The 13,712-nt window shown below is 45.5% G+C and overlaps 3 protein-coding genes across 3 annotated transcripts; 1 reads left to right on the top strand and 2 right to left on the bottom strand.

Moving 5' to 3' along the window:
* Positions 1-7,364: 7,364 nt before the first annotated feature.
* LOC122027763 (early nodulin-93-like) lies at positions 7,365-8,140 on the top strand. Its single transcript, XM_042586770.1, has 4 exons — positions 7,365-7,496; positions 7,584-7,645; positions 7,753-7,828; positions 7,895-8,140. Exons 1-4 carry the CDS (start codon positions 7,433-7,435, stop codon positions 7,990-7,992), a joined length of 300 nt encoding a protein of 99 aa, XP_042442704.1. The 5' UTR covers positions 7,365-7,432; the 3' UTR covers positions 7,993-8,140.
* Positions 8,141-9,418: 1,278 nt separating this feature from the next.
* On the bottom strand, positions 9,419-11,733 carry LOC122027762 (putative E3 ubiquitin-protein ligase RF298). The gene is made up of 2 exons (XM_042586769.1): positions 11,275-11,733; positions 9,419-9,991 (listed from the first exon to the last, which is right to left on the bottom strand). Exons 1-2 carry the CDS (start codon positions 11,704-11,706, stop codon positions 9,527-9,529), a joined length of 897 nt encoding a protein of 298 aa, XP_042442703.1. The 5' UTR covers positions 11,707-11,733; the 3' UTR covers positions 9,419-9,526.
* A 68-nt stretch (positions 11,734-11,801) lies between these two features.
* Positions 11,802-13,293, bottom strand: LOC122026585 (putative E3 ubiquitin-protein ligase RF298). Its single transcript, XM_042585322.1, has 2 exons — positions 11,922-13,293; positions 11,802-11,830 (listed from the first exon to the last, which is right to left on the bottom strand). The coding sequence occupies exons 1-2, from the start codon at positions 13,291-13,293 to the stop codon at positions 11,802-11,804; spliced, it is 1,401 nt and encodes a 466-aa protein (XP_042441256.1).
* Between the last annotated feature and the right edge of the window lie 419 nt (positions 13,294-13,712).

The raw sequence follows: 13,712 nt of genomic DNA, 5'->3' as shown, positions 1-13,712 counted from the left end.
GTAGGCTCGGCATTGGTACGACAGGACGGCGAAGAACAACCCATGTATTTTCTGAGTCACATTCTAAAAGATGCTAAGTCCTGCTATACTAGTCTCGAAAAGCTTGCCTTCACGCTAGTCCTCGCCGCTCGGAGGCTTCGACCTTATTTCCTCGCACACACGATAATCGTCATGACGAACATCCCTCTAGGGAGAGTTCTCCTCAACTCGGAGGCATCCGGGCGACTGATTAAGTGGACAACCGAACTTAGTGAATTCGATATCCAGTATCAACCCCGCACGGCCATTAAAGCGCAATCACTGGCGGACTTCGTCACCGAAGTGCAGAATCCCGAGCCCGAAGCTTTATGGAGAGTATATGTAGATGGGTCATCCACTCGGCTCGGGAGTGGTATTGGTATTCTATTGATTTCCCCTCAAGAAGAGCGGACGCATCTGTCAGTCCGGCTGGACTGTCGGACAACCAATAACGAAGCAGAATATGAAGCCCTCAAAGCGGGATTACAGGCCGCTCGGCATGTGGGAGTAAGCCAAATATGATCTACTTAGATTCTCAGCTTGCCGCTCAACAACTCTTAGGATCTTTCGAGATAAACAACCCCAGACTCAGACTCTACGCGGAAGCCTTCGAAAGGCTCAAGCCCAACTTTTGCGAGGTTGTCATACAGAAGATCCCCGAGCGGAGAACCAAGCGGCAGATGAATTGGCCAAACTTGCAAGTTCAATAATGCCAATCGTCATCCAACAAACGATTGAGCATGTAGCCTTAGTGGCTCACATTGACAGGATGGAGGGTCTCACGTTCCCAAGCGACTGGAGGACGACCATAATAGAATTTTTGCAATCGGGAGCTATGTCATCCGATTGGGAAGAGGCCCAGTGGCTGAGAAGGAAAGTCGGACGGTTCATCCTCATCGAGGATCAGCTCTACAAGAAGGCTTTCTCCCGACCATTGTTAAAATGCGTCAGCTCGGAGGACGCAGAATATATACTACAAGAAGTACATCAAGGGTCTTGTGGAGGACACCCGGGCGGCCGCTTGTTGGCGAGAAAGATTCTGCTAGCCGAGTACTTTTGGTCAACCCTCCAAGAAGATGGCGCTCGGACCGTCGCCTCATGCCTTACCTGTCAGAAATATCACAACTCCACCCACCGGACCACTGAGGAGATGAAGGCGTGTATAGTGTCATGCTCGTTCGACCAGTGAGACATGAATATTGTGGGGTCTTTCCCGATGGTGACCGGGCAACAGAAGTTTTTACTTGTGGTGGTGGACTACTTCTCCAAATGGGTCGAGGTCAATTCATTGGCAAAAATAACCGAGCAGATGGTCAAGAAGTTCATCTGGTAGCACATAATATGTCGGTTCAGCATTCCACGTCGGCTCGTGTCTGACAATGGGCGGCAGTTCGTCGGACAGTAGCTCCGAGAATGGTGCGAAGGGTACGGCATTCAGCAACACTTCACCTCTGTAGCCTATCCGCAAAGCAACGGGCAGGCCGAGATCATCAATCGGGAGATCCTTCGGATTCTTCGAGTTCGGCTCGACCATGTCGGTGGCAGCTGGGTAGATGAGCTACCAAGCGTGTTATGGGCAATTCGCACTACCCCTAAGGAAGGAACGGGGGTCACGCCTTTCCACTTGGTGTACGGAGGAGAGGCTGTCGTTCCCATGGAGGTCGAAGTAGAATCCGATTGGGTGCAATAGTACGACGCAAGTAACGCCGAGCGGAGGCAGCTGGAGCTGGATTTGATAGACGAGGCGCAAGCCAAAGCAACCGTCCGACTAATGGCGTACCGATAAAGAATGAAGCAGAATTACAACAGACGAGTAATTCCCAGGGCATTCTAGGTTGGCGACTTTGTATGGAAGAAGGTGAAGCCGGTCGGCGATGTAAGCAAGCTGGAGGCGCCCTGGGCTGGGCCCTTCAAGATCATCGAGAAGCTCCGATCGGGCGCCTATTACCTCGAAGATGCAGACAGACGGCAGCTAGAACGACCATGAAGTGCTAACTATCTCTAGCCATACCGAGCTGGGTGAAAGGTGCACCAATGTAATTCATTATATGTACTCTCCATTCTTCGGCGTCTTTTGAATGCAGGAATGAAATCAGAAAACAAAGCATGCGCCGAACGACCAGGCTCTATGAAAATCGTCGAGCGGCGACGTTAAACTCCAGAGTCGGACCGGTGACTATAAACCCCCCGGCCCGAAGACCGTCGAGCGGCGACGTTAAACTCCAGAGTCGGACCGGCGACTATTAACGCCCCGGCCTGAAGACCGTCGAGCGACGACGTTAAACTCTAGAGTCAGACCGGCGACTATAAACCCCTCGGTCTGAAGACCGTCGAGAGATGACGTTAAACTCTAGAGTTGAACCGGTGACTATAAACCCCTCGGCCTGAAGACCGTCGAGCGATAACGTTAAACTCTAGAGTCGGACCGGCGACTATAAACCCCCCGGCCTGAAGACCGTCGAGCGACGACGTTAAACTCTAGAATTGGACCGGTGACTATAAACCCCCCGATCGGAAGACTGTCGAGCGGCGACGTTCAACTCTAGAGTCGGACCGGCGACTATAAACCCCCCGTCCCGAAGACCGTCGAGCGGCGACGTTAAACTCTAGAATTGGACCGACGACTATAAACCCCCCGTCGGAAGACCGTCGAGCGGCGACGTTAAACTCTAGAGTCGGACCGGCGATTATAAACCCCCCGACCCGAAGACCATCGAGCAGCGATGTTAAACTCTAGAGTCGAACCGGCGACTATAAATCTCTGGCCTGAAGATCGTCGAACGACGACATTAAAAGCCAGAGTCGAACGGCTATTATAAAACTCCGCCTTGGCATCGTTTCAATCTAACAGGTCCTACGGAAAAAAGGTGGTCCTATACTGGATTGTCGAGCAGCAGCTCGGACATCAAAAGACGAGGCTCTCACGAATTCAATAGAGATCAGGGGAACAGATAACTCGCTCGGATATACACAACGATAGAAGCAAATAATGAAAGGCTAAAAATTCATTAACCAAAATAGGTCGAACGACCAGTACATGCAAGGAAAGAGGCCGAACGGGTACATATCCACGACTTCACTCTAGATAACTAAAAATCTCATATGGAATTGTGGTAAGCAGCTCGGCATAGTCATGGACGGGGATGGTGAAATCCTCAAGGAGCCGACTCTTTGTCTTCAAATAGTCAGCCGTGGCAGTGATGGCCAACTCGAACACATGGACGAGCCGAGCGCAAACTTTCTCAATAAATTTCTCCGAGCGGCTGAAGTTCTGTTGCATGACAGTAAATCGACTAGGCTCGGCTTCCTGATATTCTTTGAGGGCAGCTCGGGAAGCCTCCAGTGTGTCTTGAAAGGTCTTCAGGTCAGCCTGGAGAGCGATCACCTCCACTGAGCGCCCAACCTTCTCGGCGGTAAGTAGATCGGTCAACTCCTTGACCTTCAGCTCGAGCGCTCGAGCCTCGACATTCTTCGCCTCCAGGTCGGTGACGGCCCTATTCTTCCTGGAGGTAGACAAGTCGATCTTTTTGTCATAAGTCTTCACTTGGGCCTCGAGCCGGTCTACTATAGTTTGCAGGCCCGAAGATTTGCGCTGATCAGCCTCCAGCAGTTTCTTGGTCTTGTCCAGATCCGCCTTCAGTTCGGCGTAAGAGGGGCCCTGAGGGGGAGCCCCACCAGAAACTTTGAGTTTCTTGAACTCCTCCTCCAAAGATGCTAGGCGGTCGCATACCGCTATGCTCTCCACCCAGTACTGCAACCAGGTCAGAAGGGAAAAAGTCAGTACTAAATGGAGAGGAAAAAATGAAGGTTACGGTAAGAGTTACCCCGATGGCTTGTTGCAGATGGTTGTTGCCGAGCAACCCTGGGGGCATCAGGGCAATACGCGCCCGAGCGTCCTCCCAGGCCTTCCCCAGCGGTCCCCGGATGGTTATTTGGTGCTCAGGGCTCATCGGTCGTTCGGCCGCCTACAGATATTCCTCCATTGGTAGGTGGAGTATGACCTTGATCGTCCTGTGCCCACCCGGTGCAGACTGAGCAGACGCTGAAGGGGCAGGGGATTGGCTGATTGGCTTGGAACGAATGAGAGATCGCCTGCTTGTCCGTTGAGTGGGAGGAAGTGAGCTGAGGGGCTGAGCCACGATGGGGTTGGAAGGTCAATCGCTTTGAGATGGGGTCTGGTCGAAAGATAGTGCTTCCACAGTCGCCGGAGCTAATAGAGGGGGATCGTCTATCTGCTCGGACACATGTACGACTGAGGTGACCGAGCGGGTGGGTGTGCCCGTTCGGCGGCATTTGCGTCCAATCAATGGAAGTTCATCACCGGAAGACCCGGCTTCCTCGGGCCGAGTGGCCGGTAGAGTACCCGAAGGAGTGATCTCTCCTGCTGCCTCAGTAGTGGCGGTCCGAGCGGCAGACTCATCGCCCACCGTTTGCACCTCTTCGCTCTCGCCTTCATGGGAGCCGACTGGGGCGATGCCGAGTCTCTCCGCCTCCTGCGCGGCAGCCGCCTCTATCTCGGCAGCGTTGCGCTTCAGCATGACGAGCGACACCGATTTCATCATGGTCGCAGCTGCAAGAAAGAGAAAAGAAATTAGTTAGACCCAAAGAAAAGGAAAGAAATATATTTCTTACCAGGGTCGTTCGGAAGCCGCGTTCGGACCGGACTTAAGCCGAACAGGTATAGCATCCCCTCGGGCAGGAGCTTGTGGATGTCTAATTTCAGGCCGGCCAGCAGGTTAGTCGCGTGGAGAAAAGCGAGCTCGGTCCTATACCTTTTCAGGTCGGGGGGAGGAGCCAGCGAAGTTTGCCATTGGGTTCGGAAAGGTGGCGGCTCGGGAAAACTCAAAAAGAAAAAAGAGTCCTTCCAATGATTGTTAGAGGTAGACATTTTATCAAAGAAAACCAAGCCGATCCGAGATTGAAACAAGAAGGTGTCCAGCTCGGACTGCTTGAGATAGTAAAAATAATGAACAATCTGAGGCTTAAGGGGGATGTTGTGCACTCGGAAGAGCACAACTACGCCGCACAGCAGCCTGAAGGAGTTGGACACGAGCTGGCCGAGCGAAATGCGAAAGTAGTTACACACTTCTATGATAAAATGAGTGGATTGGAAACCTAAGGCTAGCTACGAATTGGTCTCGGAAGAAGGTAACAATGCCGGCCGGCGGGTCATGAGGCCGGTCGAACAGCTCGGTTAGGGTGAGCTTGTGGTCAGCAGGGATGTCATATGCGTTGATCAGATTAAAGGCAACTCCCGAGTCGAACCAACTCTCCATGGCGTGATACCAAAGGCCGGGAGAGGGGGCGGAAGAACTGACCATGGTCGGAAAATGAAAACACAGAAAGTTCGTCGAAAAGATTGACGGAGAGAGCAACGATAGAGGCGATGACAAGGAGAGCAAAGAAGCAAATGCGAAAACACGCGAAGGGGATCAAAAGCTTACAAAAGGAAACCTGGGAGGAGGATAGAGGATTGCCGGAACGCTGGGGGCCGAGGAAGACGACGAAGCACGCAGAGGCAGTAACGATGGAATAGAAGTCCGCCGATGCTTTATAAATATGGAGCTCGGTCAACGTCAGCCGTCCAATCCAGGTCACAGGGATCGAAGTTGACATCCGACCGTTGAATTCAAACCGCCGCCTGTCCCATCGGAGCTGACGCCCTCGCCGTACGATGACTGCGGTGGTGCCACGTGGCGATAGGTTAGAGGGTGACATTTAATGAACGTCATTACGCGGGCGTGGGCGCATGCTCGACCTTAATGGCAGGGATTTGCACGAATTTCGAGGAGATCCTAAAGATGTCAGCGTTAATCGCCCTCGGGTCGATAAGGCACTCAGCGGCGAGCAAAACTTTTCAAGGCCTAGCGGGTAAGCCGCCGAGCGATTGCTTGGAACCCTCACAGTGCCCGAACGGAGAAGCACTTACCTCATTGGCCGAGCAGCCGCTACACCACCAAACTAGTAGTCCAGTCAGTCGGACTTTCAGCCTCCTTCGACTAGACTTGAGGGGAAGACATGTGATCCGGTGGTGAAGGAGGGGGTCCGGTTGTACAGTGGTCAACGACACGTGGAAGTCAAAGTCAAGATGGGCAGGCCAATGTTCTGGTCGAGTGGGGAGGTCACCTCGTCGATCGGCCATAATAGCGCCCAAGTCGGCGCGAAGACAGCTTGATCGCAGGTCGGGTTTTCGATGCTCAGGGGTTCTCGTATAAAAGAGTCGATGCGCTGAGCAAGACGTCCGCTCGATCGAGCTACCGAACGACTAAGGCTGCATGCCCGTCCGAGTACGCGACCGAGCGGCTCTCCCGCTCGGCCTAGTAACGGACAAGAGACGGAAGAGGATAAAATGGACAGCTGGGGATATCCTTCTCGAACATGCGCCACCGACAGGCAGCATGGTCGGCGACCGGACCGAATAGAAGATCGTACGGTGGAAGTTTCCACTGTCATGTCAGAGATATGCTCAGACGGTTACGGTATGACATCAGACGCACTTTTCTGACACGCCCATTTTGAGGTATGCTTGGGGGAGCGTGCACGCCTCGACGAGCGTACACTCACCTCCTCGGGATCCTATATAAAGATTCCTAGACTTCGACGGAGGTATACGATATTCTCCATTGTAGCTACAGTCTCGTTACTCTATTTCTGCTCATCTCGCCGTTGCCTGACTTGAGCATCGGAGGGTCGTCGCCGGGAACCCCTTCCCGGCCCGGCTTTGTTGCAGGTTCGTCGGAGGTCCATGTCATCTGGGAGGTCATCCGAGGACGACATAGAGCGCCACGTCTCCAGCGTCCGTCGACTCGATTCTCGAATATGATCAATAGTAATTATTAAATAATTATTTTAAAATTATTTTAATTAAACTTAATTTTTTTAAAAAAAATTATATTAAAAAAGGCTCAATGTATTTATATATATATATTTTAATTTTTTACAAGTTAACAACTATTCTATATAATATATATAAGTAAAGTTAGAATAAAAGTATTTTTAAATGAAAAATATGATAAAAGTGTTATTTTATTTTAAATACATTTTAATAATAAAGCGTGCCTTTTAATATTCGTAGATTTTTTCTTTTAATAAGGCAGGAGTCTGGTAACCCAAATTATCAAGCACTCCAAAACTGGGACGAACCTCCACCTTCCCATCAGTAAAATAGGGGCGCCCACACTCGCATGGCTTCAAAACAAGCAGCCAGCCAGCCAGCCAGACAGTCCCAAAACCATCGGCTGCTGCAATATCCAACATTTAATTTGACTCCTCTCCTCTGCCTTTCCACTTCTGCCAGTCCCACTCTCCATAAATACCTGCCCCTCCTACCCCAAATTCGCACTCTTAACGCATTCCCTTCAACTCTTCTTCTTCTTCCTCTTCCAAAAATTAAAGAAACAGACATTAATTGATCATGGCTTCGGTCACTCGTGCTTCAATGGAGCAGAAGCTGGCCATGGCCAAGCGCTGCTCTCGTGGTATATATTCTAATCGATTGCTTAATTCATTACTTCCAGCACATCATGAAAGATCTTCTCAATTCTCATCACACGATTTCATGGCAGAGGGAGTTATCGCCGGCGCCAAGGCGGCCGTCGTCGCGAGCTTTGCCGCTGCCGTCCCCACTGTACGTAAGCTGCAGTAAGCAGGGCACATTGATTAATGAGTTTCAGTTTATTAATTAATTAACTTAGTTTTTCTCAATTTTTGATTAAAAAACAAAAACAAAAACAGTTGGCGAGCGTTAGGATGCTGCCATGGGCGAAGCGCAACCTCAATCCTACAGCCCAAGCACTCATCGTTTCCACAGGTATACCGTTTGCGTACATTCATCTTCAATTAACATATAACTAATGCTGTGGATCGATCGATGCAGCTGCCGGATTCGCCTACTTTGTAGTTGCAGACAAGACAGTGCTAGCACAGGCCAGGAAGAACTCCTTCAAGCATGCTGAAATGCCCAAGCAACATTAATAGTGCTTGGTTAAGAATCTAATAATAATTAGCTATATATATATATATATATCTTGATGCTAAAAATTTAAGTAAATGCATGTAAAATGAGTGAGATTAATGTACTGTAATAAGATTTTGACAATCATTTTGATGAAAAGCACAAGAATCTGAGTATGAAAATTAAGGTTTAAGAAAAAGCATTTCAGGCCTCCTAAGAGGTTCTTAGCTCATTGCGAATGAAGTGTGGATTCTGTAAGAGTAGAAATAAATCGTTTGACCTTTTCTGACCAAAAGAGCTATATAATGTTGGAGGACACAATCAGTGCTTCCTACAATGTTATCGAAATTTTTTAGTAGAAGTGAGACACAGAAAATATATGCTCCTCCAACTATGGCTAGCTTCCTCCGCAGAAAGGATGACTATCACTATGGCGAACAAAATTCTTACCAAACATTTTCAGGATTTCCTATGTTAGAAGGATGAGATCTAAAATGTAGAAGATACAAGAAACTTGGGGATTATTAAAGAGATACTCTTCAAAACCTTGAGTCCTCTAATGATCGAGTCAGAAAATTGCCAAGCAGTGTATAAATATTCAAGTTGGAAGGTTTCCTGAAGGCTTATACACTTTAGGTAAGTTAATTGCTAAAACCCATAACTTTTTCAAAGAATCACTTAGTGCATATTGGCTTCTTATCTTCTAGCAACCAAGAATTTCCACTTCTTCAATCCAAAATTAAGTCACAGGATTCACCAGAAAAGGTGAGAGCTGTAGATCATTTTTGCAACCTAAGACAGTAGTTACTCACAGTCACAGACCATGATCTTTGATACTAGTGGAAAAAGTACAATACAACTCAAATGACCATTGCACAAAAAAGTATGTAAAAGAGTATAGTTCCATTTTTTTCTTCAATCAATCATACAAGAAAATTGATGATGAAATACATATACACTTCCTGGCAGATTAAATTTGACCTGACAAACGGGAGCGAGTAGGCTTATCTCAATCTTTCCCATAATAAAAATATGCTGTTAAGTTTGACTTTGTATTCAAGATCTTTGAATTATATTTATTTTTCTTCGATGTAATCTCCATGGCAACACTAATCTGATATGTAATATGTGCTATTCAACAAAAAAGAAAGTAATAGGATAAAAAAGACGATTGAATTACACTGCAATACTGTCCGATTGCTTAAACTATGAAGGAAGGAGAAAATAAAAGGAACAGCCTCCATATCCAGTATAAAACCTCAGAATACAACTCAAACCTTTATTTCTCATCGAAGATGGAATTTGTAAATTGAGATTAAGCTGAGCGAACATGTATCCTTCGCTGAATAGGGGTCCTGCAAGAAGGGCAGTCCTTCATTCCCCGCTTCTCATGCAATTCATTGCATTTTGCACAAACAATTTGATGGGAGCAGGGAAGGAAAACAACTGACATTTCCTCAGTCAAGCACATTACACACTCTCTATCCAGTATAAAACCTCAGAATACAACTCAAAGCTTTATTTCTCATCGAAGATGGAATTTGTAAATTGAGATTAAGCTGAGCGAACATGTATCCTTCGCTGAATAGGGGTCCTGCAAGAAGGGCAGTCCTTCATTCCCTGCTTCTCATGCAATTCATTGCATTTTGCACAAACAATTTGATGGGAGCAGGGAAGGAAAACAACTGACATTTCCTCAGTCAAGCACATTACACACTCTCTATCACGCTGTACTTCATTGTCAGATCCCTGGGAATCCAATATCTCGGTATTAGAATGAGCATTCATGTCCCATGTAAGTGCTGGGGTTTTTGTATAACTATTAATTCTCAGTTTTGAAATCTTGTCTTCAAGGCTTCTGATATCTTCTTTGTATTTTTGTAATTCACTTTCTGACTTTAATACAAAGGCTGTTTCCTCCAATTTAGCTGAAGTTTCTATTTGTTCACGTTCATTCCTTTCAGCAGCGACCAGCGTGAGGATATCTTGTTTTCCCTTCTCTTCAAGTTTCCATCTATCCTGTAATATTTATTCTAAGTGAACCATCTGAAGTTACATATACAAACAACTCAAAATGGGCAATACTTTACTGAGAAAAAAATGTATCATAGGAAGCAACAGAAACTTCAATTGAATTGGCAAAAGGTGGAACCGCCACCCTAGCGGGCCCCTGGCCCCGGCCCCACAAGATTCCAGAAGGAGTAAATCACGGTTAATGCTGGGCAGGAAAGGTGACTGGGGGTCGAAGGAATTTTTGGCGCAGTAGACCAAGGTTTTATCCCCGTGTGCAACTGGCGACCTTCGACCCCACGACTTCATTGGCAAGCTGCAGGCACCTAACCAGCTGATCCAGCCCGTGAGGGCAAAACTTCAATTGAATTGAACCAAGTGACGGAGGAGCTACAAAAATTAATAAATTATCTGTCTCTAGCATCTAAAACACACCTGGTTCTTCCCTTGACAGTTTCCCTGGCCTAAGAATTGTTTTCCTTCTAGGATGACTTCAACGTAAGATACTAGTATTTACAAACAAATATGTATTTATATTTAAATATACACATCACAAGTGTTTGAATGAATAGGCTCTTAGATAGACATGATTTATTTACTAGTCATTATTATAATTGTGACACACTCATGCACACACACACATATATATGGCCAAATCTTATTACTTCAGTTCACTTGAGTGTTGATTACACCTTTACTCTAAACTAAAACATGTCAATTAATAATGAGTCTCAGATAGAATGCTAAAAGATATCTCAGGTACAATGATAAAAAAACGCAAGTGAAAATGATATTATTGGCTGGAAAGGGATGTTGAATACTTTCCAATGAGGCGAGTTATCAATGATTTTCTTAGTTATAAGGTTCTAGAATTGCAGCATTCTGTTACAATTTGTCCACAAATGAAGTCTGAATTCCCCCTGTAAATATAACATAACATTTGGTTCTCAAAATAGTCCTTGTGGGACAACAGAATACACAGGGAGCAGATGAGTATAATGAAGTCAACTTACTATTGCTTTCAGTTACAGCTCATGGTGTGCCATGAAATGTTACCTCATTTACAATCATTTATAACAATATAGCAATCATAGAGTATAGGCGCTTATATAATCATAGGTTACCAAGTAGTTCTCTGTTCTGTAACAAAGGAAGAGTATTAAATTAAAAAGGGGAAACAATGATTGAGACTAATGACTAGCATTCACAAAACAGAAGAAAAAAAAACAAGGACGAGTGGAAACAAGAAAGTAATGGCACAACTAAGTTGCACAATTGCAATTGATAATTACCTCACTTTGGTCATGGTACACTTTAGCTTCTTCAAACTTCCGGCTATGATGCAATAACTTCTGTTTTTCAGCTGCAAGATCCTCGGCAAGCATTATTTTTTCCTTTTCCCATGATTGCTTCTTTTTCTGTGTCCTGATTTCCCTCATAGATGCTTCTTGACAACTATTAGCTAGTTTAGTAGCACGTGCCTTAGCAACTTCCAATTCCTGCCTCAGCTTGTTGTTATCATCTTCAAGCCTCCTGGTAGTATCATTTAGCGATTCATACTGAGAACATGCTTTTGACCAAGCAAATTCTGTCTCTGCGACTTTCTTCATCATACTAACTTCCAGTGTTTCCTTTTCTTTAAGGAGATGAGCTGCTTCATCTCTTTCTTGCCTCAGGCTTTGAAGTTTAGCCTTTTCCTTGTTGAGTCTACGAGCAGCCTGCATCACCTTTTGTTGTCCCCAGTCTGTCCAGTCTTGTAGTTGGGTCTTTAACACCTCAATTCGAGCGAGTAATTTAACCAATATTTCATCTTTGGCATTCATAGGTGTCCAGTTTGAACTAGCCTGACTGTACAGAAAATTAGAAATGCAGGTCCTCCTAGTGGAGTCGGAACTACCATTTTTTCCAATCATGACATTATGACAAGTATTAATAGTACACAATAAGGAAGCATCAATGCTTGCAGGAGGCAAGGAAGGGTTCTTATTGACTGTATCCAAGCCAGTTGATACAATGTTAGATGAACCAGCAGTAAAAGAGAAGGTCTGAGTTGTAATTGATTCTGAAGAGGCCAGTTCAATTGTTTTATCCAGTTTTTGTGGAGAGGATTTTGGATTACTGATAAAACCTGAAACGGACTTATTCTTTTTGTCTAACAGAACACTAGCCAAGTTGCTAGTTTTGGTTGATCTTGAACCTGACCTATAACCATGAAGTCGACTATTCCTATCAGATTGATTTGATCGGCACCGATCTCTAGAGCTACTAGCAAGTCGTTTTTTACTTCCAGTAGGCTTTTCACGCGGAAGAGAAGATCTAGGTAGAGCATGAGAGAAGAGATTCTCCTCTAAAGATTTAGATGAAGTTAGTGGATTCTCCTCTAAAGGTTCTGAATGGCTGTATGGACCATGCACACTGCCTGAGGCATAGAACCGTGAAGAAGGTAAACCAGGGACGCTAGCCAAGCTTGAGGTTTCATTGCTAAAGGAAAGAGGAGGATGAGTTGAAGAATTTAGTTCACCAGCAGGAGCATTGCATTCTGACATGAGTGAACTAGGACCATAGGAATTACAGTTGGAATTTAACTGAACAGCGGAAGAACCTGAAATGCCACTGTATCCTGAACTACTGAAAGTGTCAGTATCCATCATGCATGCAATGGAAAGATTCATATCGCACATTAACAAGGACCACATTGCATTTCCTCTACTAATGAAAGGCCTCATCTCCATAAGCACACTAACCATGTCTTCCAATAAGGTCTTCTCCAACTTTCTAATCTGTTCAGAAGCATTCTCACTCTCAGAAACATCCACTGCTTTTCCGCTTGCTAGGTACTCCAGAGCATGTTCAGCAATACTTGCAACCGGGTCTTTACAACCATAGCAATGACCAACATTTAAGAGAGCATTAATTGCAATAGACTCTGTATACCCATAAGAAGTAATCTTTTTTATTGCATTCTTGTAAGCTGCATCCAAATTACTCAGTAGAAGCTCCTCAAGTTGTGTTTCTGTCATGCCACTCCAGTCAGTTTCTCTTACATCTTCCAAATCTAATACCTCCTTGAGACTATGAGTAAGAGCTCTACAAGTACTACACAAGCTTACATGCTTCTCAAGTTCTTGACTACTCAAAGGTTCAGCTGAAATCGTTTCATAGTCATGGTATGCACTTTCCATTAAAGAAGGATCAGGCGTGTCTAGTACTGGGGAATCTGCAGGAAATTTTCTCTTATTCCTGCTACACTTCTCTTGAGAGGATATAGCAGATGATCCAAGATCACCATTTGCGGCAACAATTGCTGCCATTCTAGCTTCGGGTAGTGACACAGATTGATATCTGTATATCAAGATTATAGAAATGATAACCCCCCTGATACATTAAATTGAACACAAACATCATTCATAAGAATCGTAAAATACAATAGCATTCAGATTTTCTCGATTATTATTGTAATGCCAAGAAACTCAGACTACCCCAAAAAAAATTGGGGGAGAAAAAATGGCAATTGAATCTTCGTCAACACATCGGTTCAGCGAACAACAATAAAAAAAATCAACGAGCGAGCAAACGAGCGCGTTTAACATAAACTTATTGAGCAAGAACCAAATTGGAACGATTTCCGACACAAAACATAACGACTTTTGAGGAAAAACACATCAGTTAGGGTAAATCTGCCCCCAATGCTCGATCGAGCGGAAAGTTTAATATTGAATTCCATAAGGTC

Source organism: Zingiber officinale, chromosome 10A, assembly GCF_018446385.1.
Source record: "Zingiber officinale cultivar Zhangliang chromosome 10A, Zo_v1.1, whole genome shotgun sequence".
In the NCBI taxonomy this organism is placed as follows: Eukaryota; Viridiplantae; Streptophyta; class Magnoliopsida; order Zingiberales; family Zingiberaceae; genus Zingiber; species Zingiber officinale.
This window is presented reverse-complemented; position numbering and strand designations above follow the sequence as displayed.